The 27952-nt window shown below is 31.9% G+C and overlaps 1 protein-coding gene across 5 annotated transcripts in view; it reads right to left on the reverse strand.

Moving 5' to 3' along the window:
* The window catches only part of LOC105230093 (uncharacterized), a 359356-nt gene that overhangs the window by 13809 nt on the left and 317595 nt on the right, over nucleotides 1-27952 (reverse strand). For 4 of the 5 annotated variants that reach the window (XM_011210682.4, XM_049458741.1, XM_049458743.1 and 1 more), the window contains one exon: nucleotides 19387-19459. In XM_011210682.4, coding sequence (XP_011208984.3) covers nucleotides 19387-19459 — 73 coding nt within the window. Of the gene's footprint in view, nucleotides 1-1610; nucleotides 2017-19386; nucleotides 19460-27952 lie in introns of those variants that run through there. The other variant, XM_049458745.1, reaches the window with a different exon arrangement.

Raw genomic sequence — 27952 nt, forward strand, 5'->3', positions numbered from 1 at the left:
GCGCATTTAATGCATTATTCTTCAATAATATGGAAATTTTTTTAAAAACAAAAAGTAAATTAAAAAAAAAAAATTAAGAAAAAATTAAAAAAAAAAATTTAATTAAAGCCGATTTTTTAATTAATTTTTTTTTTTAATAAATTTTAAAATTAAAAATTTTTTTTGTTTAATTAAAAAAATTTAAAAAATTTTGAAAGGTTTCAAAATATTACAAATTCAAGATTTACTTCCAAATTGACCACTAAATACATTTTTTATCCATAATTTGTCTAACTTTGATACTAGCGACACCTGTCAGTTTTTAAATGATTAAAAAAAATTAATACACAAATATCCAGAATTACCGTCCAATTGCAGATTTGGGTTTTGAAAATTAGATTTTCGCAAACTTAATTCCAAAAATTTTGCACAAAGCTTTTTAAGATCTTTAGAAAATTTGCATAAAGCTTTCTTAGAGCTTTAGGAAGTTTTTTTTTTAAATTAAATTCTCAATCAACTTTTAATAATATAGGCCAGTGTCTCCACCCTTTTAAAATAGTTAAAATTGAAAAAAAAAAAACTTGTAGGTCAAAGCCCAACGAAACGAAGGATAAAATAGCGAAAAATTAGAGGAAAAAAATTTGCTTTATCTCGATTTCCAAAACTACGGCTCGTACAGAAAAAAAGTTATATAACAAAATTGTAAGAAATTAAAAGATCTATAACTTTTGTCTCAACAACTTTTTCACATAACCTTACAATTTATGTGAAAAATTAAATTAATCAAGTTTTTTGTTTTTATTTTATGTTCGTTGAATATCCAAAAATCAAAAAAAAAATTATAGAAATAGTGGAATACGGGTAATGAACAAATGCTAGTCAAAATTTCGACTTTAGACAAAATGCAGTTTCCCAAAAAATAAATCCGTTCTTTTTTGCAAAAAATTTTCATTTAAAAGTGACTCAAAAAATTCGAAATGTGATCAAAAATATTATTCCTGAAAAATTTATCTAAAAAAGTCATGTGAAAATCTCAAGTCGATCGATTTAGCTGCCTCGGAGAAATTTTCCTCAACGACTTTTCGAGAAAAAAAAGTAGAGTTTTAAAGTTTAACTTCATATCTCCGAAACTATTTGCTGGACCAACTGCAAAATTTCGGAGAATATTCTCAAATATATGTATAGTATGTACATGAAATGGCATCTCCTTAAGAAGCTTCCGGTAACATTTCTTTTGACAGTTGTCAAGCAATAAAAATTATGTACTAAAGAACCGACCAGCAAACTCAAATTTCCAGTACTTACATACACACGCACGTACATAAATAGGTATGTATGTATAGACTATATGTATGTATATATACAAGCATGTATATAAACAATATTCACACGTAAAATCTCTTGAATGGTCATTGTTGACTGCTAGTTAACGCCACTTGTTTGCCCCAATTTGCGTTGCTGTTTGCGCTGTCGCTCTTCCTTGCACTTAATTAAACTCTATATAATTTAACTTTATTTGTTTTATAAATATTGACCGAATAACTCTTACTTTCTCGCCATTTATGCATAAAAATAAAAATAAAGCGCCGAAATATTAATTAAAAGCAAGCGAGGCCACCCATTCTCTGTACCTTCTCTTTGCGCACGGAGTAGCGTCCATGCCGCCGACTGCCGTTATTCCTGCCATATTCACGCTTCGCACGTTCGCTGGCGCCCGGCGGTCCAGCGTCGAAGTCCCAGAACTTAATCAGGCCATAGGTGTCTATCAGCGTCGGTATGATGAGACGCTTCATGGCGGCGGAAGTGAAGCGCCAATCAAGCGCTCAGCGTGTAAATAGGCGCCCACACTTGTGAAGTCTGCAATATTCCCGTTACAATTGCTACGTTCGCGTATTTTTTTGGGAATTTCGCGCGCCGCGACACTTCAAGCGCGCTTCGACGAGCACCGATAGGCACTAGGAGCCAGCAATCAACTTCAAAATAGATACCGTTAGATTTTCAGATTTGCCGACAATGTCAACACCGACGCGCTGATAAAGCTGAACTAATTCTAGAAACACTTAACATTGCTTGGCCATTCCACACCAAAGGGACGTAACACACACATACAGATGCACGATTACAATAACAATAGCAATATTAATAGCAACAACAAGAAACGCTGTTGAGTGCTAGAAGTCACAATGGATGTGCTTTTTGGGTGTTGTTGTATCTCTGTTTGTTGTTGTATTGCTTATTGTTTTCGTATTTCTTATTGTTTTTGCATTTCTTATTGTTGTTGTTGTTTTTGTTGCTGTTAGTATTGTTGGATATCAACAAATAGGCAAATATTGATTACGCAGGTGTATTATCAACAAATACAGCAACAGCAACAACAACGACACGCTGCCGGCACAAACAGCTGTCTCACTGCTGAAATGCCACTTTGTTTAAAGATTATTTTAATTTGCTCCAGAGCAAAAAGTCAATTTCACTTTGTTTTCATTACACACACATACTTCACCGTTATCGCTGGCAACATGTTGCTCTGATACACACACACCAATACAAGGACAGGTGCTGACGCTTTCATGCTGATAATAAAATACTTGGTCTTGTTGTTGTTTGTTGGTTTGTACACGCAACGCTGCTTAGGTGGGGTCAAACTGCCAATCGCTCAATAATCGTTGCATAGTTGCAGGCGCATAATGGCTGCAGCTCGTTTGCACATATTTATTGGTGTTGTCATTGTTGTTGCGCTGCTATAGCAAGCTCAATGAGTTGAATTTAATCGTGCGCTCATAAATCTGTTTGCTTGTCATTGCTTGGCTTCAATTGAACTGCCGCTGCCATTATTTGGTTACTGAAGGTTGTAGCCATAAATGGCAGCACACAGGATCCTTCAGCCTTATGGAAGCCAGTGCAGGTAACTATTATATCTTCTGACTAAATATGCCTATTAGATATATTAAATTCACCTTTGGCATTGTGTTGGTGTTTGGCTTTTGTGCGTATTAATGCCATAGAAATTCTATGAGTTTCATAAATATCTAACATTGCCTTGTAATTAGCTATGTATGTATGTACCTATAAATGTATGTATGTGTTTGAGTGTGCCATATACAACTATGAGGTCAACTGTTGCGCATGAAGCAATCAAATGTCATTAATAATAGGACTAATACTGAATATGTTCGTTAATACAGTCATGCGCTAGGAAATAGCAGTTAGTTTTATATACACAAATTATAGCTCTTAATTAGAGATTTTGCATTTCTTAGTAGTATTTCCTCAATATTATTTTTTTTTACAAATTATTGGGTAGTCGAAAAAGTATTTTCGTATTTTGTAAATAGATGTCGTTGCAGTAGTACATATGTACATATATCACCAGAGCTACCAATCACATTATGTCATACCATATAGTGTTGGAATAATGAGATTTTAAGCTTCATTTAACTAAAACTAAAAAAAATTAAATTCGGGAAAGTTGATAAAAGTTACAGCTCTTCAAAAATGAGTGAAAATAATGAAGAATTTCGCTACATTTTGAAAATTTTGCATAAAAAAGGGAAGAATGCCAGGCAAGCCACCAATGAAATTTGTGAAGAAATAATGTCTCTAGCGGAAAAATGGCCAAAAGTGGTTGACCAAAATGGTACATATTGTATTTGTTTATTTATTTATTAGTATAAATATAAAAAAAAATTAAGTTGAAGTTTGATTAGAAATACGAAAAGACTTTTTCGACTATCAATATAACCATTGGATCAAAATTCAACCGGACTGACAAAGACAAAGTCTTAAAAAAGATATTAAAAAAAATTAAATAAAATTGAAAAAATTATTAAAAATATGAAAAAATAATTTAAAAATAAATAAAAAAAATTAAAAAAAAAATTTAATATTATAAAATAATGTTTAAGAAAAATTAAAAAAAAAAAAAATTAATCAAATTAAAAAATTTAAAAAAAATGTAAAAAGAAATTAAAAATTTTATAAAAAATTAATTAAAAATTTAAGAAATAATTTCAAAAAAAATTACAGCTTTCAAACACTTGGAGCAGATAAAAAAGGTGTATGAAAAATACAGTTTTCAAAAATTTGGACCAGTCCGAGTCAAATTTGACCAGATGGTATGTATTATATGTATATAAATTTTCCAAAGTCTTTCTAAAATTGTATTAATTTGGTTAAAACTTCTGAAGTTCGCTTTTATAGACTATAACTCCTTCAAAAAATATTTTTGTAATTTTTCAAATCCATTTTTCTTTTCTTACCACGAAATTTTATAGCATTTTCTTAATCTCAGATTTCTGAATTAATAACAATGGCCAAAACGTGTGCCAGTTTCTATTTCAATGAACACCACTGTAAATGTAGCTATTCCTAAGTATCTACTACATATTTCTTCATAAATATGCATTTACGTGTGTTCTCGATCGACTTATGGTGGACAGCTGCTTGTATTTAACCAACAATCGCCGATATTGTTTGCCCATAGATTGCTACTTCATTGTGCAGATTTTCTATGAAATGCTATTAATATTTATAGTTCGGCTTTATTGCGTAACGAACAAGGACTCCTGCGATTATTCATTATAGGTACGTTATTGATAGTCAAACACACACTGATACTTGCATATTCCTGTACACATTAGCAATATATTAATAATTGAATATAATTAAAATGAATTGATTGCCTAGTGAATATTTCCATGTGAGTATGTATTCACCAGGGGTGACTTCAATGAAATTATTAATTATCGAGTAGGACATTTCAAAGACACCAATTTCTGGATAATTTATTTTTTTTATTGTTTTGCCAGTATACTAAATTAGCACCACTTCTAAAAAGAATATATTCGTAACCACTCCAAACAGATACAATTTCTTACCAGGTAGACCCAGCCAATACCTTCAATACCTACCGCCTAAAGTACATTCATTGAAGCTGAACGCACGCAAAAAGTATCAATATGATAAAAGTGTGAAATTTGAGCAGGATCGTCAGGCAAAATGTAATATATAATTGCATTGGCGAGCACAATGACTTTTAGTGGTGGTTGAATTTTAATTGAAGTGGAAGTAATTAAACGTAGACGCACATACGCGAATATACTTTTACCTAACACTACACAAAGCAATTAATTGTGTGAAGTAGATACTCGATTGGAATGTTGAAAATATTACATTTCACATTATGTAAAATATAGTACTGTTGTAAGTACACAAGAGCAGTCATTTCCACTTATAAAAATAAGTAATTGCTATAAGTCTACAATTACTTAACTAAATGTGTAAGTTTGTATATACTTTTGAGGGTAGTTTTGCACGGTTTGTGAAGCAATATAATTTTTTGTGGAAATTGTGATAAATAAAGTAGACTGATTTTATAGTAATAAACTGGTTGCAAGTGGTGTGGTGAGTTTTGATGCTACACAAGTTTTAATTTAAATATATTTCAATGTTTGAATTAAAATTTAACTGGTTTGTTAAGAACTAGTAAGTAACTAGTTGTCAACGGAGTAGTTGCAAATAAAATGGCAAATATTTATTTCTTCGCAAATAGTGATTTTTAAAGTAAAATTTTTCTATTTTATGTGTGACTAGTTATGAACTAGTTCAAAAGCGACTAGTTGTTAAATTTTGAATGCATATTTAACTTAATGTTAAATTTTTATGCACAATTGGTTGCCAGTGGTGTAGAGATGATTGATATTAAAAAAATTATAACTTAAACATACATATTTCAATGTTTAAATTAAAATTTAACTGGTTTATTAAGAACTAGTAAGTAACTAGTTGTCAACGGAGTAGTTGCAAATAAAATGGCAAATATTTATTTCTTCGCAAATAGTGATTTTTGAAGTAAATATTTGTTATTTTGTATGTGACTAGTTGTGAACTAGTTCAAAAGTGACTAGTTGTTAAATATTTATTACATGATATAAATTTTTAATTTATATTTCAATTAATTTTAAATTTTTCTGCAACATTTTTCACTTAAACATATTTCAATATTTGAATTAAGAGGTAACTGGTTGGTTAAGGACTAGTAACTAACTAGTTGTGAAAGAAGTAGTTGCAAATAAAATTGAAAATATTCTTTTTCGCAAATAGTGATCTTTGAAGTAAAAAATTTCTATTTTGTACGTGACTAGTAATGAACTAGTTCAAAAGCGACTAGTTGTAAAATAATTTTTGCTTAATAGAAATTTTAAACTTATATTTGAATTATTAATTAATTTGTAATATTAATTTTTAAGCAAAATTTTTGTTATTTTAGTTTTGGTACTGAAGCAGCAAATCGCCGTTAGAAAGAGCCAGAAATTTAATTATTTCGACTAAAAACAATTTCCATTGAAAGTTTTATTTTAAATTAAAAATCATTTTTGAAATTTTCGATCTTAGTGGAATTTTACCAAAACGTAATATATGCACATATACGGCTAGCAACATAGCGGTATGAACAGAAAAAGTATAAACTCGTGCGTTATCTGAACAATGTCTGAGTCACTCATCTTATTACCATTATTTGACGTTAAATATTTGGAAATATTTTTAATGCTATAAAAACAAGAAAATAAAATAAAAAGAATTAAATAATTTACCGTTAGTTGTTCTTTACAAGATGAAAACAAAAATGTATAATGATTCCTAACTCAACCAGCAAATAAGTCGGAGCTCATACGTTGCCCTACTGGGTCATATAAATTTACTTACATATACAAGTATTCTAGTATAAATGTTGAGAACGAACAACAGCAAAAATTTCTAAAAAACAAATGATTTTATGACATGAGAGAATTTAATTTCGTTCATTGTTTGGTTGACCGCTGCAAAATGTCCAGGCCTACTTTTATTTGACCGCAAATAACTTACTCATTACAAGAGGGGTAGCTGCATGGGAAAATAGATACATACATATTCATCTATATATATATGTATTTAAGTAACTATATATACAACTTAAACTATATATTCAATGCATGTAAGTGAGCAGCAGAGTAGAAGCGGTGCGACCACACTCAGAGAAGGTGTAAAGAATATTGACCAAAAGCACTTCCAGCACAAATTTAAGCAAATACACGCGAAAGGTGGTCAATAAGCAGTTACATGCTAGCTGCTGATATGCTGTGGGGCCACACAAAACTTAACTCAACTAGCGTCGATGTGAGGGGTCCTAATGAAGCAGGGTTCGAGTGAGAAGCGAGCGTTTTACCTGCAGTCAGCAGGTTAAAACTGACTGTGTTAATGATGATTATAATGATGATGGCTGGTGTGCAGTGAATCATACAAGAAATATGTATATAATTGTAGGTATGTTTGTATGCGTGCCAAGGGAAAGCAAAGGAAACTAAGAAAGATGATACGAAAAATGAGTATTAAAAACGCGTACATAAAAGAAAAATTTTCTATGAAGAAAAATTGAAACTTGTGAGTAATGTGAGCTGTTAGCGTAGTTATGCAGTCGCCGAGCACAAAAACAAAAAAATATTACAAAAGAAAAAACAACAAAAATGCAACAGCGAATGCCAGCAAAAACTACACCGAAGTTATAATCAAACTGCAGTGAGTAAAAAAGGCGAAGGTAAAACGAAAAAAATCGAAAAATATAGTTGGGGAAAGAAAGAACTCAGTGTGAAGACAGAACTTTGCAGTTAAATAATGGCCACATGGAGGAAGTCGGGAAATCAGAAAAAAGAATTAAGAAAAAATTATAGAAAAGGATATAAAATGAAAGAATTAGAGGAAAAGAAGAAATCATTCAGGAAAAATGAATGAAAAAATTATAGAAAGAAATATAAAATGAAGAAATGATAGGAAAAGAAAAGAATCATTCTAGAAAAAATTATTGAAAAAAGGTAAAATTGAAAACAAAAATTTAATTTTTTTAAAACACTAAAAAGACATAACTTCGTAAACAGAATAATACCCTTTACAGTTTCACTTTTTGTATCATAAAATGATATAAAAATATCTTTATGTTGATTTTGAACGGTCAGTTTGTATGACAGCTATATGCTATAGTGGCGCTATTTAAACAAAATCTTTAGGGATTGTAGCTTTATTTAGAGCAATGAGCTATGCCAAATTTCAGGAAAATATCTTCTCAAATTAAAAAGTTTCCCATACAAGAAATTCGTTTTCATCGGCCGGTTTGTATGGCAGCTATATGCTTTAATGGTCCGATCTGAACAATTCAATCAGAGATTATAGCACTGTCTTAGGCAAAAATCCATGCCAAATTTAGTAACGATATCTCGTCAAATAAAAAAGTTTCCCATACAAAGACTAGCTTCTGATCGATCAGTTTGTATGACAGCTATATGCTATAGTAGTCCAATATCGGCGGCGCTGATAAATGAGTAGCTTAGTATGATTATCTGACTCTAAGAATATATCATAAACACTCGTTTATGCCACGCCCCCATGTATGTACAACTCCTTTAACCGGACAAAAACAAGGTGAGGTTATGAGGGATTTCATTGTAAACCTTATTCAGGGTAGAAAAATGAATGTGAAGAGTAGAAATGGTTAAAACTACGAAAATTTAAAAAAAATAAGAAAATTCTATAACAAAGTAAAGTGACAAAAACAACAGAAAACATCTAAAAGTCCAACTCTCCAGCGTATTGTTGGAAAGATGGTGTTGAATTGCTTTGTTGCTGCTTCAATTGTCACGCTGTGATTGTTTGAATGGAGCGGGAAGTTGGTTATGGCTTCAGTGAGAACATTTTTTTATATACATATGTACATATATAAACGGACATATTTAAATCAAATATATAATAGCTGTTATGAAAATTCTCATTTATTGCTTTCTATCCAACATCGATTATACAATGCAAGGAATTATTACACCCAACTAACATTTGTATATACTTATGAATGTATGTATATGCATAAATATGCGTATAGGAATTCCCTATAGCGCAGTTGAATGACTTGTGGTTAATTTTTTTCTCTCCCAGCTGTATGATATAAATATAAGTAATTGATACACAAATTGCATAAAACAAACAACAAATATGCAAGCACATATTGTACCCCAAGCAACCTACAATTACAACAACAATAATAACAAATGCAACCTTAGCATTGCTTAGTAGCACTGTCATTGCTAATCGCAGATGTCATTGCCTCGGATTTATTGACAACTGTCATGATTACGCACAAGAGTGCCATGCCATGACTTCGCTTAATACGCGTACTCTCGCATGGATATCACATGACTTGCGTAGTCGCGGAGTTAGCGCATAACTATTATATGGATATATAATACTTAGGCACATATATACATATCTACATACAGATTATGTGATAATACCAATAAATAAAGTGCATAAGTTGCAGCTAAACCGCTTCGCCGAAAGCATGGCTTCATGAAATCAAGCAGGCATCTTACAATTTCAATAAAATACTGTTATTCTCGCTATAGCAACATTGGCTGTGCTGAATGGGAGATGTTTGTTAGAAGAGTTGTTTAGATGATAGTTTAGTTTTAGTGCGTTCAAACACTAGAAGAGATAACGGTATATGGGTAAATTACTTGAATTACATGTATTTATTATTTATTGTTAATATTTATAAAAAATCTTAATTTTACTATTTTTTAAACATTTTGAAACGCGGTTGTGACTTTGATCTGAGCTCAAATTAACACGACCTACAATTTCGATTTGAAATTAATTCATAAATTTTTTCCACGCTTTATTTTAATATTTATACATTCATATTTTTATAAGAATTTTTAGAAAATGATTTGAGTGTGATAGCTATTTTACAAGTAAAACTATTTTTTATTATTTTTTTAAGTTTGCTCGTTAATATGACTGGTTTCTTTTGTTTTCTATTCTCGTCCTAACTTAAACATGTGACAAACCTTAATCAAGCTGGGGTCTAAAATCGGTTTCGAGTCATCGCTTTTTAAGGTGAAGTTGGTGAAATTGAATGATCGTTTGTGAAATGTGATATAGTTATCTGATCTGACCGATTCCGTGCGTATTAAAATTTATTCGGATATTTCAAAATCTGAGAAACAAATTTTTATGATCCCTAAAAAAACTTCACCTAAAAAATCGCAGGTTCGAAACTGGTTTAGACCCACAGTCTCTTGGACAAAGCTGTTCTTAGAACATTTTCCGCATACGCGATTTTATATTAAAAAAAATCGACCCGCTCTAATAGTAGGAATCGAAGTGCTGCTCAGCCACTGTAAATGCCAACGAAGAACACAAATGGTTGTTGTTGTTGTAGCGGCAGAATTCTGTCGAGTTCACAATCCTTGGCCAGATTAAAATCCGAGTCAGTTCGGGTTATCGGAAGTGGCCGAGTCTGGTGAATACCGTGGTTAGGGTAGCGATTCCCAGCCAAGTACTTTGACTGTATCCTGAGCTGATTTTTCTTTGTGTGCAGGTGCATTGTCGTATAACAAAATTACTTTGCCGTATTTTCTGGGCCAACCTGGTTGTTTTTCGATCAATGTCTGTAATACTAATCGTTACTAGAAGGCCATAATGTACCACACACTTCTGATCCCACTAACACAGAGCATTTATTACCTTCTTACTGAATCGATCTGTTTTTGCATTTGATACTGATGGTTGCCCTGGATTAATCCATGCTTTTCTCCGTTTAAAATAAATCTATTTATCATCGCCAATGATAATTAGATGCAAAACTAATTTTCTTTCGTGTTTTTGAGGCATAATTTCACAAGTGTTTTTTTTTTATTTATTTTCCCTTTGTTTTTTATTCAATTCATATGGCACTCATTTTCAACAATTTTGGATCTTTCACATAGCTTTTAAAGCACCAAATATACGTACATACATACATCTATCACAATAATCGCATAATACAATATCTCCCTCAATTAACTGCCATAATAACAGATCTGGCAGCATTCTCAACCATTACTTCTTGAAGCAGAAAGCTTCATCTGTGAAATCTCACATCAAATGGCAACATCATTTTTGCATTAGAAAATACATAACCATAAGCATATATGTACATATGTATGTATTTGGTTCATATGTACATTACACGCAAGCACTTCAAGCATTCAGAACGCAATCAAACGCATTTTAATCGAGCTGACCCAGTTTTCGTGACGAGCTAGTCGAGTAATATGGAAATCAAACTTCGATTATCCAATTCTGGTTTTCGTGTTGCTCCTTTTACGCCAAATTATGTATGCCAGAGCAAATTATAGAGATTACGTACTCGCACAAAACATGTATGCGTGTGCTTGTGTATATGTATAGGTGTAGTCACTCTTTCTAACGGCTTCATTTGTATGCTCAAATTGCTATGTTGTTGTTTTTTCCACCAACAACAACAATTTCGAAGTTGTTTTTTCACTGCAATTGCATTTTAGCGCAAATCGCTTCGACTGCTCGCTGGCTGAATTAAGCTGTAAGACAGCGTAGCTGGTTCTAATGACTGTGCGCATGCGCACCGAGAAAGATATTCATTATGAAAAGTCGTAAATGCAATTAGCATACGTAAGCGTTGGAGTATTTGGCACACATTTGCATTAATGCATATATTCTTGTATATATGTATATAGTAGACTAATGATATGCACTTTAGTACATATACATATGCATCTTTAGTTGTTTGTGTACATATATGAAGTATGTAACGGGTGATTTTTTTGAGGTTAGGATTTTCATGCATTAGTATTTGACAGATCACGTGGGATTTCAGACATGGTGTCAAAGAGAAAGATGCTCAGTATGCTTTGACATTTCATCATGAATAGACTTATTAACGAGCAACGCTTGCAAATCATTGAATTTTATTACCAAAATCAGTGTTCGGTTCGAAATGTGTTTCGCGCGCGTGTTTTGAGGCTCATTTCTGGTTGAATGGCTACGTAAATAAGCAAAATTGCCGCATTTGGGGTGAAGAGCAACCAGAAGCCGTTCAAGAACTGCCCATGCATCCCGAAAAATGCACTGTTTGGTGTGGTTTGTACGCTGGTGGAATCATTGGACCGTATTTTTTCAAAGATGCTGTTGGACGCAACGTTACGGTGAATGGCGATCGCTATCGTTCGATGCTAACAAACTTTTTGTTGCCAAAAATGGAAGAACTGAACTTGGTTGACAAGATGGCGCTACATGCCACACAGCTCGCGATTCTATGGCCATTTTGAGGGAAAACTTCGGACAACAATTCATCTCAAGAAATGGACCCGTAAGTTGGCCACCAAGATCATGCGATTTAACGCCTTTAGACTATTTTTTGTGGGGCTACGTCAAGTCTAAAGTCTACAGAAATAAGCCAGCAACTATTCCAGCTTTGGAAGACAACATTTCCGAAGAAATTCGGGCTATTCCGGCCGAAATGCTCGAAAAAGTTGCCCAAAATTGGACTTTCCGAATGGACCACCTAAGACGCAGCCGCGGTCAACATTTAAATGAAATTATCTTCAAAAAGTAAATGTCATGAACCAATCTAACGTTTCAAATAAAGAACCGATGAGATGCAAATTTTATGCGTTTTTTTTTAAAAAAAAGTTATCAAGCTCTTAAAAAATCACCCTATATAACAGTTACTCATTTCACTAATGCCACATATTAATATTTAGAACAGTTGGCGTCGCCATGACAAGTATGACCGACCGTTCGAAATCCACTGCTTGTTGGAAAAACTTTTTTATTTGGCAAGATAACTTCACGAAATTTGGTATATATTATTGTCAAATATAACGCTATAATCTGTAAGCATATTGTTCAGATCGAACCACTATAGCATACAGCTGCCGTACAAACTGACTGATCAAAATCAAGTTTTTGTATGGAAAACATTTTAGTCTGACAAAATATCTGCATGAAATTCACCACAGATTATTTTCCAAGACAGTGCTATAATCGCTTAATAAATTGTTCAGATTGGACCACTAAAACATATAGCTGCCGTACAAACCTACTGAACGAAATCAAGTTTTTGTATGGAAATTTTTTTATTTGTCAAGATATCTGCATGAAATTCACCACAGATTATTTTCCAAGACAGAGCAACAATCTCTGAAAAATTTGTTCAGATCGGACTACTATAACATATAGCCGCCGTACAAACTGACGGAATGAAATCAAGTGATTGTATGGAAAACCTTTTAGGCTGATAGGATACCTGCACTAAATTCATCACAGCTTCTTTTCCAAGACTGTTCTATAATATCCGAATGAGTTGTTCAGATTGATTCACTATAGCATATAGTTGCCATACAAACAGAACGTTTGAAATCAAGAAAAGATATTTATATACCCTTCTTATGCTTATAGAAATGTACTTGTGAAGGATCTTATAGTTCTTATAATACTTCCGTTCTAATGAAGAAGTTCCTCAAGCCAACTTAGACTCACTTGTATTCATGCGTGTGTGTGCAAAACGCTACTAAAACTGCATTTCCGCTCTGGCAATACAACGCTGAATAAACAAGTAACACTTCAACTGGAAACCGCAAATAACAAATATGACTATAGAACTAGACATACATATGTATAAATACAAGCATATATAAATGTATATATATTTATATATGGAGTAGAAATATATTTATATGTAGAGGGATGTGTATACAACCATTCAATATAAAACAGTACTAGTAAACAAAATACCACTTAAGAAGGCACAGCATGGATCCAATGGCAATAGCATGCGAGTATAAATCCATATAGCTATACACATACATATATAAATATGTATGTCTAAATATATATTGTAGAAACATGTTTGGTTACGGCGGTGGACTACCCCAAAGGGTTGGCAGTTGAGTTGCAGCATTGTATTGCAACGAAAAAAATTATATAAAAAATGAAAACAGGAAGTAAATATGAAAGCAAGGTGTGTAAGAATCTACAATTGTTTTTGTTGTTGCTCCTGTTGTAAACGCAGCGGCAGCTCAAGTACACTTCCTTGCCTTTTTGCTCATAAACTTTAAATGAAGGCGTAAATTATCGCTCAAGTAGCTGATGAGTTAGACAAGCCAAAGCAAAACTGCCAAGCAGGAGCTGAAGGAAAAGTACAAAGCACTCGACTTCAGTGAAAAATGTTGCGGATGAGAATTTACGACTGCAAGAAGTTTGAATTAAAATGTAAAAGCAGCAGTCAAGAGTCAAGGAATTTCATAAAGAACAATATTATAAGCCAGCGAAGGTACGAATGGCGAGTAACACATATACATACATACCTACTTATATATGTATGTACGTATATTGTATAAATATCTAGTTATATATATATATTAGTGTTGTGAATGACAATGTAGCTAGTAAACGCCACTCTAAAGTCATTTATGAATGAAAATGTTGCACGGTGTAATCAGAAATTTCGCTAGTTTGTTGTAGAAGTGGCATGTTAATATGCAAAAATGTGTGTTTTTTATGTGTGAAAGACAAGTTGTTGGGTTTGTTACTTTAAAAATTAATATTTCTTTATTGCTGCATATATTTTTTTTATCTTATATATTAAAAAAGAAGATGAATAAGTAAAAATGTACCACCCTAATGTGTTAATAAATTCTGGAAAAACATGAAAAATGCGCCAAAACATTAACACCCTTCACAGTTGAATTTCTTATAGCATAAAGGGTGTAAAAATATTTTTACATTGATTTGGATCGGTCAATTAGTATGACAGCTATATTGTATAGTGATCCGATCTGAATAATTTTGATTGGAGATTGCAGTGCTGCATTGAACAAAAATTCATACCAAATCCTGTGACGATATATTTTCAAATAAAAAAGTTTTCCTTACAAGGACTTGAGCTTAATCGATCGGTTTGCATGACAGCTATATGCTAAAGTGGTCCGATCTGAACATTATATTAGAAGATTGTAGTGTTATCTTGGAAAATATTCTCCGCCAAATTTCATGAAGATAACATAAGAAATAAAAAAGTTTTCCTTACAAGGACTTGAGTTTGAGTAATCAGTTTGTATGACAGCTATAGCATAGAGCGCTCCGATAGCCGCGGTTTCGACTAATGAGTAGCTTCTTAAGGAGCAAATGACGTTTGTAAAATTTCAGATCGGTATCTCAAAAACTGAGGGACCACATAGTTCACAGATAGACAGATAGACGATATGTTGGTAATTTGTATTTATACTTGTAAGGGTGTTCGACGTATTATTTTTTGTGTTTTGAACATATCAGCAAACTTATTACATTTACCTTGCTTATAATTTAATATTAAAAAAAATGTACCACCCTAATATCTTGTTTTAAAATATATGTATATATTAAAAACAATGTACCACCCTAATGTGTTCAAGAAAATTCAATCAATTAAAAAAGTAATGTAAACATTGAATTTATATACATATATACATATACTTGTATTGTATGGTATTATATTGTATTTACATAATAGAAAACCAGAAGAAAGTCCTTCAATTTCCTCACTTTTAAAATTAGAATGTGGCAATGAACTTTCTCTGCATTCTATTTTAATCGTTTTAGGAAAATAAGTGAAAAGTGTTCAGCATGCGCCTTTATCCGTGTTCACAAACAAAATCGTTGTGCTTGTCATGTCGGTGTTGAAATGTTGGAAACATATGTTGCTATAAAATGTTGCCAGCACGGCACTGTAACTTAAAAATATACTATACATGCATACATGTATACATACATACATATATCTTTGAGTGTGAACCATGACTTCTCCTCACACATATATCACATTAGTTTTAGCAGCACTTGAGCGCTCAAGACATTTGTTTATTATTTACTTAAAAGACAGAGGTCAAAGATCGCAAGCAAAATGCTTAAATTGAAGAGAGAGAGACAAGAAAAAGGCACACAAATTAAAAATTAATGTGAGAAAATGTTTTTGACACAACGAATGTCATATAAATGTATGCAGGTTTTTTATAGATAATATATATATACATAAAAGTGCATACAAACAAACGTATATGCCGCTAATCACACGCAAGATTAAGCGGCATTAAAATTTTATCGTTGCTACTCGCGTTTCAAAAAATACCGACAATAGCTGATTATTTATAAAATATGTATGTATGTATAGGTATAATATTTGTAAGCCCTGCCGGACAGTGGAAATTACGTAATAATTTTAAATATGTATTTTTTTAATTAAATCACGCAACTGTTGGTTAGGTCGACATGAAAATTTCCTTCCCCATACTCACAATACCGCGTGACACCAGAATACGAAATTTTGATTCGATTTCTAAGCCTTACTAACTGAGTATTTTATACGGGTACCTTGAAAAAGTTTCGCAGGAAAGTGCTTAGCTCTCAACTTCTGTTAAATTATTATCTAATATAATCGGCTTTATTTTCTTTTACTGAATTTCCTACAGGGCTTCTATGCACATTCATATCTTACCAATATTACCGCGCTTTAAGGCTGAGTTTTATTGTTCGCTTATAAAAACATAACGGTACCTACTTATCAGCGGCATTTTATCTATTTTTAGCAATATGTCGAATCCGTTATCACGCCATAACTTGCCTTAAATTATTAAAATACGTAATTTATACGATAAAAGCGAGTGCTAGATATACCGGGTATCTGAAGAGCTAAGAATGAGTAACAAATTTAAATTAAAATGTCTTACTATTTTTTGCCCATAGTAAATAAAATAGGTAGAGACATCTAAATTTGTAAGATCTTTAATAGCGAGCTCTAAATGCCCACATAAGAAGTCTACAAATATGCTCAGGAGTGGTACTAACATGTCGGTTGCCTCTCATCTCGCCTCTTTATCTATTTAAGGCGCCTAATTAACGAGTGTGAATTTAACTACGCACACAATCAACGACAAACATGAATATGTGTATGTATTACCAACAGTGATTTCATACATTTTAATTATTGACACTAATAAGCTATTCATACCGTAAAGCAACATATTTACATTACCCATCGTAGAGATAATCGTACACTCGTATCTTTGACCCATTAAAATGGCCAGTTATGCCTCTCGAGTTGTGACGTTGCAAAAATGCAACATGGCATGTAGGAATGCAGAGCACACATACATACACTCACACAAATTCACACACGCAAGTACAAACAAACACACATAGATAAATGATAATTGTGATTGTCGTTGTGACTGTGTCAACCGAGACTGTGGCAATTATTGTAATAACAAATATTTCAGATCTACTATAAACACCTGTGTCTATATTTGTTGTTATTTATGATAATATTTTTGTATCTATGAACTTATATATATATGCATATTTAAGCTGAGATTACCGATAATAATTGCTAGAAGAAAATTTTGCAATCACAGTATGTCTGGATCGTAATTTATGCCAATTACGTGTATTAAGCGCCTACAAGTAGACTACAATTTCCCTGCTAATTTCGAGTTTGGGTTATTAAGTTGTGGAAAAATTACTTAATTTTGTTTGTGTTTCAAATTAAATCCTGTGAACAACTTTAACGCTGCCTTAAGCAGATATCAAAGCAAAGCACAAAAATTTAACTTTCGGGATTTAGTAGAAAAATATTTTTGTACCGAAAATGTCTTTAAAATTTTGTACAGCGTCAATAAAATCCTTGCAGTGTTCCGAAATGATGGTTTCGGGATCGGGATTTAACTTTCGGGATTTAGTAGAAAATTATTTTTGTACCGAAATTGTCTTTAAAATTTTGTACAGTGTCAATAAAATCCTTGCAGAGTCGGGAGTCTTTCGGGATCGAGATTTTATTTTCGGGATTTAGAAGAAAATTATTTTTAAACCGAAAATGTCTTTAAAATTATAGTGTCAATAATATCCGTGCAGAGTACCGACGGTTTCGGGATCGGGATTTTTGCGGGTTTTGTTTTTTTGTTTAAGATTGTGTATTATTATAAGATTATTTTTATTATACTTTTGTTTGTAAGCAAAGAATGTGATGATAATAATTTATGACACTTATAAACATTATGCGCTTAAAAGTAGACTACGATTGTGTGTGGTTATTTTAAAATATTGGTTACTAAAGCTGTGAAAATGCTTAATTTTGGGTGTCTTTTAACAGTTCTTGCGATTTATTATACATATTATATTTTATTTATTTATATCGCTCCGGGATCTCGATATCACAGCGAAATTTAAAAATTTTTCTGTCGGGATTTAGTGGAAATTAATTTTTGTACGAAAATTGTCTTTAAAATATTCTGCCGTGTTAACAATACTCCGTTAGAGTCCCGAAATTTCGGTTTGGGGTTCGGGATTTTTTCGGGATTGTTCTTTATTTGTACTCCACTAGCATTTATTGTGCATTATTATTCTTTAAATGCAAAATACGATAATGCCTATATTTATCTAAAGCGAAAATCTAAAAATATATCTATAATCTATTAAGATTAAAGGCTTGAGTGGCAGATTTAGCCAACACTTACTTTGGTATGTTATAATGTTAAATTTCTCAGAAGTATATAAGTGAAAAATATACAGTTTGAGAAATATTTGAATCATTTATATTGGAGAAGCAGTTATTTTTAGTCCACAACCTACTATATATTCAGCTACAACTACAATATAATCGACAACCTACTATATAGTCAACTGGTTTGTTTTTGGACAGGCAAAAATAGTATCACTTTAGCCTTAATTTTAATTTTTAGCAATCTGTTTATTATGCACAAATCCACTTGTGAAAAGAAATGGTCCTCTAGGAAATATGAACACTTTTTGACTTGTAGAGTTTTGTGAGTGGACCGAATTGAGATGAGTTAAGTGATTATCTGAGTCAGGTATTCGCTGAGTTATCCTTGAAGGCGTTAGACATGTTTTTGGTAGTAAATTTTAGTTTCGAAAATATTTTAAGGATATTTTCTACCCAGCACAAACTTCATTTCTAGCACAAACTTCATTCACTGGCAAGACGGCTTTGCTTTATGAACACTCTTAATTCGAAAATAATATTATTAATTTGCTAAAATATATTAATATATTTCTCTCTCGCTTAAATTTAGCTAAAAAGTTTCATAATATCCACTTCCAAGGAAAAATTTAAATTTTTTACAACTCATATTTCCTACAGGGTTCATGAAAAGCGCTCAAAATTCCACTTAATTCAAGTATGCTTATACGAGTGCATACGTGAGTAGGTAGTTACGCACTGAACTATTTACATATGTAATCATTACAACAAAAATAAATACCCACTTTACAACAACTATTAAATTTATGAATTTCTTAATTAAATGCCATAACACTTGAATTATTTTCTTCGTTTGCGCGCCAAAATGTGTGTGTGCGCTAGTTTGAGTGAAAAAAAACATACTCACTTATACTCTTACATACAAACATGTTGCACTTTTTAGTGTGGAATTCAGCTAATTACGCTTTTTATAGGCAAAAGCATTAACTTCGCGGTAATTGCATGCAAATACGCTTAAAGAAATAATAATAAAAAATAAATAAATAAAAACTTACCAAATTCGGCGCATAACTGCTTTTCACATCATTAACTGTTGGTAATGCAATGGGATTTTTGGCTCTGGGTGAACTGGAAAGAGGAGGAAAGAGAAACGGTTCAAAATGCTTGCAACAAAATAGATTAAAATGTGGAAAACATTGCTCTGTTTCATTAGGTATACACTTACGGCAGAGGTATGGCATTATTTTGGTGATTTTCGAGGTAGCATTAGCAAGAAATATGCATATGAACATATAAACACACTTATAAATATAATATTTAAGTTGCACTGTTTGGAGTTGGAGGCACGAGGCAACAGTAACGACTTATGGTTTAGTATAAGCAAAAATAGTTTGAAATCGGCATTTCATGTGGCAAATAATTCTTAAAAAATAAACAAAAAGGGTTCACATAGAAAATGTTTTTGATTTGGTAGACTGTTCAGGCAAAGGGGATACGGACTTTTTACATATCGCCATCTTAATTGTCAAAAGAATATACATATCATAAAAACCTCCGAAACTGAGTTTTATAATTGAATACGATTCACTATATTATATATATGTATATATATATATATATATTTATATACAAAATCTTATGCTTCTGCTGTCAAACATAACCAATTTATAACCAGAATTCAAATTTCGCTTCAATGTGAAAACTTTCTGTACTGTATTTTCTTCTCCTTTTACTTTATGAAAAACTATGTTATGCTACTAATTTACATTTTAGGGGAGAATGTACTGTGTATATACCTCTATAAATATATATTGTATACATTTTTCGCATTTATACTTGATTAAAAACTCATTTTCTCTGGTACATTTCCACAAATTTTGGTACACTTAACGTTAAGCGCCAAAATGTAGGCAACTCTTTGGTATTTTTACAGCAAAAAGCCAAAAAGTATGCTTATCATTTTTATAGTTTATAGTTAGGCGCCCAAATGTAGGCATTGTTATTTTTAATTTTTCCGCAAATTTGTAATATTTTCTTAATGTAAGTTCCATAAGATTTTTACACATTTTTGGCGTTATCTTTTTTCAAGTACAGTAAGGCCCGCTTAAATACTCCACGCTTGTGCACCGAACTCGCTTAAATAACCAATATTTTTGTGTTGAGTACTCGGTCCGAAGGAGTTAAGCATTCTCTTTTACGTACCCGACCTGCCTAAGTACCTCAAAAAGCTGCGATTTTTCAGGCATTTAAGTGGGTTTTACTGTATCTCTTGATTTGAACTTATATTAAAATATGTCCCAATTTAAAATTAAAAAAATTTGTTTTGTTTTAATTTTTTGCGTTTTTATTATATAAAATTTGGGTTGGAAAACTTTACTAAAAAAAAAACTAATAAATAAATTTTATATACATATTTTTTTATATTTTGTTATGATTTTGTTTTTTTGGAAAAAAAAATATTTTATTTTAAAAAATATTTTATTAAAAAAAAAAAAAATTTTCAATAACTAGAAACTTTCTTCATAAAAAAGTTTTTTTCATAAAAAATGTAAAAAAAGTTTTTTTCATAAAAAATGTAAAAAAAAAGTTTTTTTCATAAAAAAAAAAAAAAAGTTTTTTTTTCATAAAAAAAAAATTTCATAAAAAAAATTTTCATAAAAAAATTTTCATTTTCATAAAAAAATTTTTTTTTTATTTTTTTTTATTTTTGTAAAAAAATTTTTTTCAATAACTGGAAACTTTCTTCATAAAAAAAGTTTAAAATGTTAAGTTAATTTTTTTTATGAAAATTTTTTTTTATAAAAAATAACTTTTTTATTTTTTTTTTATAAAAAAACTTTTTTTATGAAGAAAGTGTCCAGTTATCGATAAAAATTTTTTTTTATTTTATTTTTCTTGAAATAAATGTAGACATATTTAATTCTCCAACACAAGAGTGTACATTGCGTTGAGATAAAATATCGTGGTTGATGAAAAGCTCATAAAAGTTATAACCTGAAAATTGCTTAGCTGAATCATCGTAAAGAGCTTATTGCAGCGGTATTTGTATTTTATAGTTATTATTCTGTGAAGAATTATTTGCATACACCTGACAAACACACACAAAAAGTAGGTGGCCAGTAGGAAAAAATTTCAAAGAAAAATTACTAAATGAAAAAGGAGCTTTTTGTTGAGCTTTACGTAACATTTTTTGGGATATTTGCAAAAATTAGCTTTTTTGTTAAGTTTTTTTTTGATTAAAATTAGCTTAGGCGTACAAAAAAAAATTTTGTTAACGATGTTTTTAAACAAAAAATAAAAAAAAAAAATTAAAAATTTTTTAAACAAACTTTTTATGAAAAAAGTTTAAAATTTCTGTTTTTTTTTTAAATTAAATTCTTATACCTTTATTACTCAAAAAATATTATTTTAGCTATTTTATAGTCGATTGGATGTAATTTAGGTACCCATTTCTTTATCATTCATGTTTCTTTACACACTCCAACTTCTTCTCATATATTTAACCGCATGCTTTCCATCAGGGTATTAAGCTTTTATGGTTAAAGGGTAAATGCCGCAAGTCGTAAAAAGTGCAAACAACTTCCGGTAAATTGCCTTCGGCGCAGAGACAGATACATACTCGCATGCCATAAAGTGGACAATAAAATTTAAAGGCACATATTTACACACTTCAAAGAAAAAGCCTTACATCGTGTTTATTTTCAGAGAGAGAAGTTTTGTAACAAAATATAAATTAATTGAAAGAAACGCAAGGTTGTTGTTAGCTTGCAATAATTTTTATACAATGCAATGTTGAATTAACTTTATGATTTTTATATTATATGTGCCATAAAGAAATATTTTTTACGATTAAATATAATGAAATTTAAAATTAAAAAATTTTGAGTAAAAAAAACTGCTCGGACTGAAAGTTATAAATTTTTTGCATTCAACTATGGGTTGCAAAAGGAGATTTTTATCTTAAAAAATATTTTTCAGAAAGAGGTTGAATTTTTTCTGGGCCTTGTTTTTGAAAGAATAATGTGCATCGGAAATTAATTTTAAAAGCGTATGGATTCTTTCAGAAGTTTGTGTGTGTAGTGAATTTAAGGTTTTATGATAAATTACTTTAAATATATGTATATGAGTTATTTTGGAATAATATCTCGGAAGGATAACTTTTTCCAAAAATGATATTTTTGAGTATTTTTACTCAATAAAAATCTGGTACAGAGCCTTCAAAGACGATCGAGAGATCATTCAAATCATGCGTTGTTCTGGGCGGCCTTTGAAAGTCTGCAACTGATGAAAATATTGAACAAATGAAGGGACATGGTACTTGAAAGTCGTCAGGCAAGTGTTAGAGAGATGGCAAGTGAGCTCGTCATCTCTTTCAAGTCCGTATGAATGATTTTGTTCGATATTTTCGTATGAAACTGTTCTTACTCGACTCGTTTTGATAAAGACTAATTTGTTTCAAAAAGAGTACCGTAAACAGGTCTTTTTAGACACGCTTGACGTTCGGATTCCGATCCCACATTCATGGAGAGCATTATAACTGATGGCGAGACATGGGTTTATTAGTTGGATATGCAAACAAGCTAACAATAACCGGAATGGAGGGAAAAAAACGAGCCGAAACCGAAAAAACCCACCCCAAAGCCGCTCAAAAATTGAGGTGATGCTTTTTGTATTATCGATATTTGTAATTTGGTGCATCATGGATTTGTTCCGGAGAGACAGACGGTCAGTAAGGATTTTTTTGGCCGTATTGAGGCGTTTGTGTGTGAAGAACAATTCATGAATTTTACACGATGATAATGCACTATCCCATCGAACCACGATTTTAACCGAATTTAAAGCCAAAAAAGTAGTGAGTACCATCGATCACCGTATTCACCAAATTTGGCTCTGTGTGATTTTTTCTTGTTCCCCAAACAGAAATTGCTAAAGGACATCCCTAAAAGTGCTTATGAAAAGTGTTTCGAGGACTGGAAGAATCCTTGGCATAAGTATATTACATCTGGTGGAGATTAGTTTGAAAGCGACAAAACAAATTTTAAAAATATATTGAATTTCAAAATAGAAAAAATAGACGATTTTCTTTACTACAAAACAAATTATTTTTTACAAAAGCAACAATTCTGCACTCAAAGATGAGATTGTGCTATTCACCAGTTACTTAAGTATAAACTCTGTGCTCAAACAATATTATTTTGCGTGCAATTTCCAGCTGAGACAAGCCTTTTGCAGGCGAGCAGCAAAGAACAAAGGAATTCCAACATTCCTTACGTGTTAACGCCAAGACAGGACAAGCGGCTAAGCAAATATTAGTGCAGTGAGGAATTTCCGATTCTCGGTATGCACGAAGAATGGTGGGAAAATAGGAAAAAGATGCAAAACTGTTGCGGCACGCATATACATATATGTATGTAGGTATACACAAGAGTACGTGTGTACATATGTGTGTGTGTTGTAGGTGTGGGAAAGGCGGCAAAGCAATTGTCCAACACAAAATGCTTAACAAACAGAGAAGTGAGAGAATAATCCGGAAAGGTGCATTTCACTGAGTATATAAGCACACACCGACATACACAATATAAATATATATGTATGTATGTATATATAAATGCAGTAAGTGTAAGTGCAATATGTCTACGTGTTGGCATGCCAGTTGAAAGGACATTTGCTGTTTGCATTGACAAGTGAGGCGGCGGCGGCGGCGCACCAAAAGCAAATAAGTAAAAATCGTTAATGAGAAAAAAAAAGTAGGTGTGGTGATAAACGTGTTGCACAGGCTGTAAGACGGTTATCCTTTTAAGGTTTGTGATTTGACTAATTTCCGAGAATTGGAAAGTCCACGAATCCACAATTACACATATTTTGTAGAAATGTTTGTATGTTTGCAGCCTTGTGTTGCAATAGGTGTGGCATTACCGCTTAATAATTAATTCAATATTTATTTAGCAAATATGTATGTGTGTATGCTTGGCGCTGTGTATCGCGATGCTGGCGCATAAAGTCCTCGTTGAATAAACAGCTGCATATTAAGGCAAATAAGCAGTTATTTTTCTAGAGAAGAACACGAAGAAATATTAGCATTGGCTGATTGTTACTTGTTGTTATAATGGCGTTCACAGACGTATTTCTTACAGCTTAGAAGGGTATAAAGAGATCTTTCTGCTCATTTCGATTGGTCAGTTTATATGGCAGCTATAAGTTTTAATGGTCCGATCGGAACAATATGTTCTGATATTGTAGCCTTGCCTTGGAGAAGAATCTGTGCCAAGTTCCGTGAAGATGTGTTCTAAAATAATATAGTTTTCAATACTACAGCTTAATTTGGAAAGTTCAGTTTGAAGGGCAGCCATATGCTATAGCGATCCGATCTTAATAATATTTGCAGAGAGTATAACCTTACCTTTGAAAATAATGTCTGCCAAATTTCAGGAAGATATCTCTTCAAATACAAAAGTTTTCTATACAAGGACTGGATTTTGAACGGTCAATTTGTATGGCAGCCATATGCTATAGCCATCCGATCTTAATAATATTTGCAGAGACTGTAACCTTACCTTTGAAAATAATCTCCGCCAAATTTTAGGAAGATATCTCTTCAAATACAAAAGTTTTCCATATAAGGACTTGAGTTTGATCGATCGGTTTGTATGGCAGCTATATGCTATAAAGTCCGATATCGGCCGTTTCGACAAATGAAGAGCTTCTTCGGGAGAAAACGTCATTCCCAAAATTTCATCTTGATATCTCAAAAAATTGAGAGACTAGTTCGCTTAAAAGTATGTTAGGGTGCTTGACATAGGTTATGATTGCCGAGAAAACTAACTATTCATCATTAAATCAACGGCATAGATACATTTATACTATAAACACCGTAATAAGAAGATAAATGATCGATGCCACAACAAAAGACGATTTACTAGTCTCTACAATGAAACTGAATTCAGGCACGTAGCAATATTAAAAGTCTTTAAATACTTAATTTCCCAAATACTGCAAAAGATGTATCTTGAATCACTACGTGCTTAAGCTTAATTCATGTTATTTATTATAAAGGATGAGTATATGTCACATTGGATGGAAGAATTGAAAGAATTTACTGAAGCCATCGCATGCTTATCTTTGAAATTCGAAAACGATCTCAATATTTTGAAAATTTCTTTCACTTTTTAAGGGTGCGACCACACCAAACAACACTAATTAAAATAACTATGAATGCTAGAGAGAGATAGCATATTTCTAGCGTGTAGATCAGTATGCTTTCTAGAAGCAAGATTGATTAACTGATAGCACGACAAAGCGATTTGATGGTCTGATATAAGAGAAAATTATAAGCAGAGAATATTATACACATACATAAGTACACACAGGGTTGCTTTCTCTTTTATAGCGTCCAGCTGTTAATATTACATAGTTAGTTGCACAAACTTAAGGGTGAGTTGATGTTTTTTAGAAAGCATTTCAAAGTCATGCTAATGCATTCCAAGTGTGGAACGAAATTTAAATATTTTCTGAATGCATATGGCACATTTGCTGCATTTTTCATAGCGTCAGCTGTTGTTGCAATCACAGTTTCTCGTCACGTGCACGAGTTGTTGTCGATAACTTTTCGATGGCTACTATTTGGCTCCAACGCTCCAAATTCTCTTACTGCTTTTACGGTATATATGTACATATGTATATATGTACATATACATAGGTACACTATGTGCATCATTTTGATTGTATGTGTGTGTGAAAGTAAGTGTGAACGGTAGTTGATGACAAAACGACGTGACAATTTGTATTACTTTCATTTGGTCATTCAAAGAATAAGAAAGTGACTCAACTAAAATTTCTTTGTAGTTTCGGAGAGTGAAAATATGCATTCTTACTCATTTATGAAGGCATATAGTATATATATACACAAGCATATACAAATTAATGCAGGTATGTGAGTAAATGTGTAACACCTTTATTCTTTTGTGGCTTTTTTCATCGATGGGGCTTTCACTTTATGTGATAAATGCGTTTTCTGCTTAATTAGTTAATAATTTACATATATACATAGATATATACTATGTACTATATGTATGTATGTATGTATGGGTATGTATGTATATACTTGTCTGTTGGTTCTTTAAAGCCCCTCATCTCAGCTGTTATACTTGAAATGTGTCTAAAATGACGTTTTTACTCCAAACTCAAGCAATTAATATTTCGAAAGATTATAAAAAACGATTAACGCAATTTATTACTTAACATAAATTCAGGTTTTTATACAAAAATGCAAAACAATGTATTATCAAAAGAATAGAAATTGAGATTTTTTATTTCTTACGATTCTACTTCAGTAGATATAACCAATACATAACCATTTTATAACCAATATATAACCACTTTATAACCAATATATAACCACTTTATAACCAACATATAACCACTTTGTAACCAATATATAAACAATTTATAATCCAAACTCAAATTGTGTTTTCGCCTATAAACTTATGAAAAGTGATGTTACGTTATTTGTCATTTTAGGTGATCATATACATATGTATTGTACATATGTACATATGTATATATTTACAATGCACTTTCTATAAATTTTTGAAGCAAAATGTTATAGAAAATGTTAGAAAATTCGTTGAAATTTACAAAGCCTTGTACTTCAGCCTAGTTTGGTAAGTGAGGTCTTAAAGTACCAACTGAGAAGAAAATATCAAAATTGAGGTCTTTTTGAAATTAACAAAAGACATATACCATCTGATCAAATTTGACCCGGACTGAAAAAAAAAGTCTTGTATTTGAATACAAATTTTTATTATCGTCTTCAGAATATCCCGCTGAGCCAATACAAGTATGAGTACACTTAATCCAATTATCTATGTATGGTACTTTTTATAAGCCTCGGGATGAGTTTTAGTGAATTTTGATATTTACGGTTTCAGCGAATTTTGATTTTTACGGTTTCGGCTCATTTTTTTATATGCTGAGTCGCTCCATAAGTGTTGTTAAGGTCCTCTGTTATCTCTCTATCTGTCATAAAAAAAGCCGCACACAAAATCGATTAGCCTTTTTTGGACATAGACCATCAAGAAACACTCCGAAATACGAATTTATACATTTATTCAATATTTTTAATGTTTCAACACCTTAATGCCAATTTTAAATTTGTTTTTGCAATATTCGCCAATAAAAAATTCACTTTTACCGCAATTCATGCAGCAAAAGAATATACTAAATACTTTCGACATGTTCTTTTGCACCTTGCTTCAAAAAGCCTTGCATTAAATATAATTATATCAACAACTGCATAGTACCATCAAAGTGGCAACATCCTCTTTTCTTAAAGAAAAATAAAGAAAACAAAACCGAGCAACATTCCAGCTTTAAAAGTGTAACGCGGCGACTATCAACTTATCTCCCCTTCACTTTAAGTTGATTTCCCTACACACACACACACACACATAAACACACACGCACTCGCTAAACTTACCGCCTTTGCAAAGTGTGCGCTCGGCACAACCAACTTGTCGCTGTTTTGGTTTTTGTTGTTTTATTTGTTGTAGCTGTAGCACTGTTTGGCCGTATTTCCATTCCCTTAACTGTTTCCGGGGCGATGTGCATTTCTGCAACTGTTGC

This window comes from Bactrocera dorsalis, chromosome 5, assembly GCF_023373825.1.
Source record: "Bactrocera dorsalis isolate Fly_Bdor chromosome 5, ASM2337382v1, whole genome shotgun sequence".
In the NCBI taxonomy this organism is placed as follows: domain Eukaryota; kingdom Metazoa; phylum Arthropoda; class Insecta; order Diptera; family Tephritidae; genus Bactrocera; species Bactrocera dorsalis.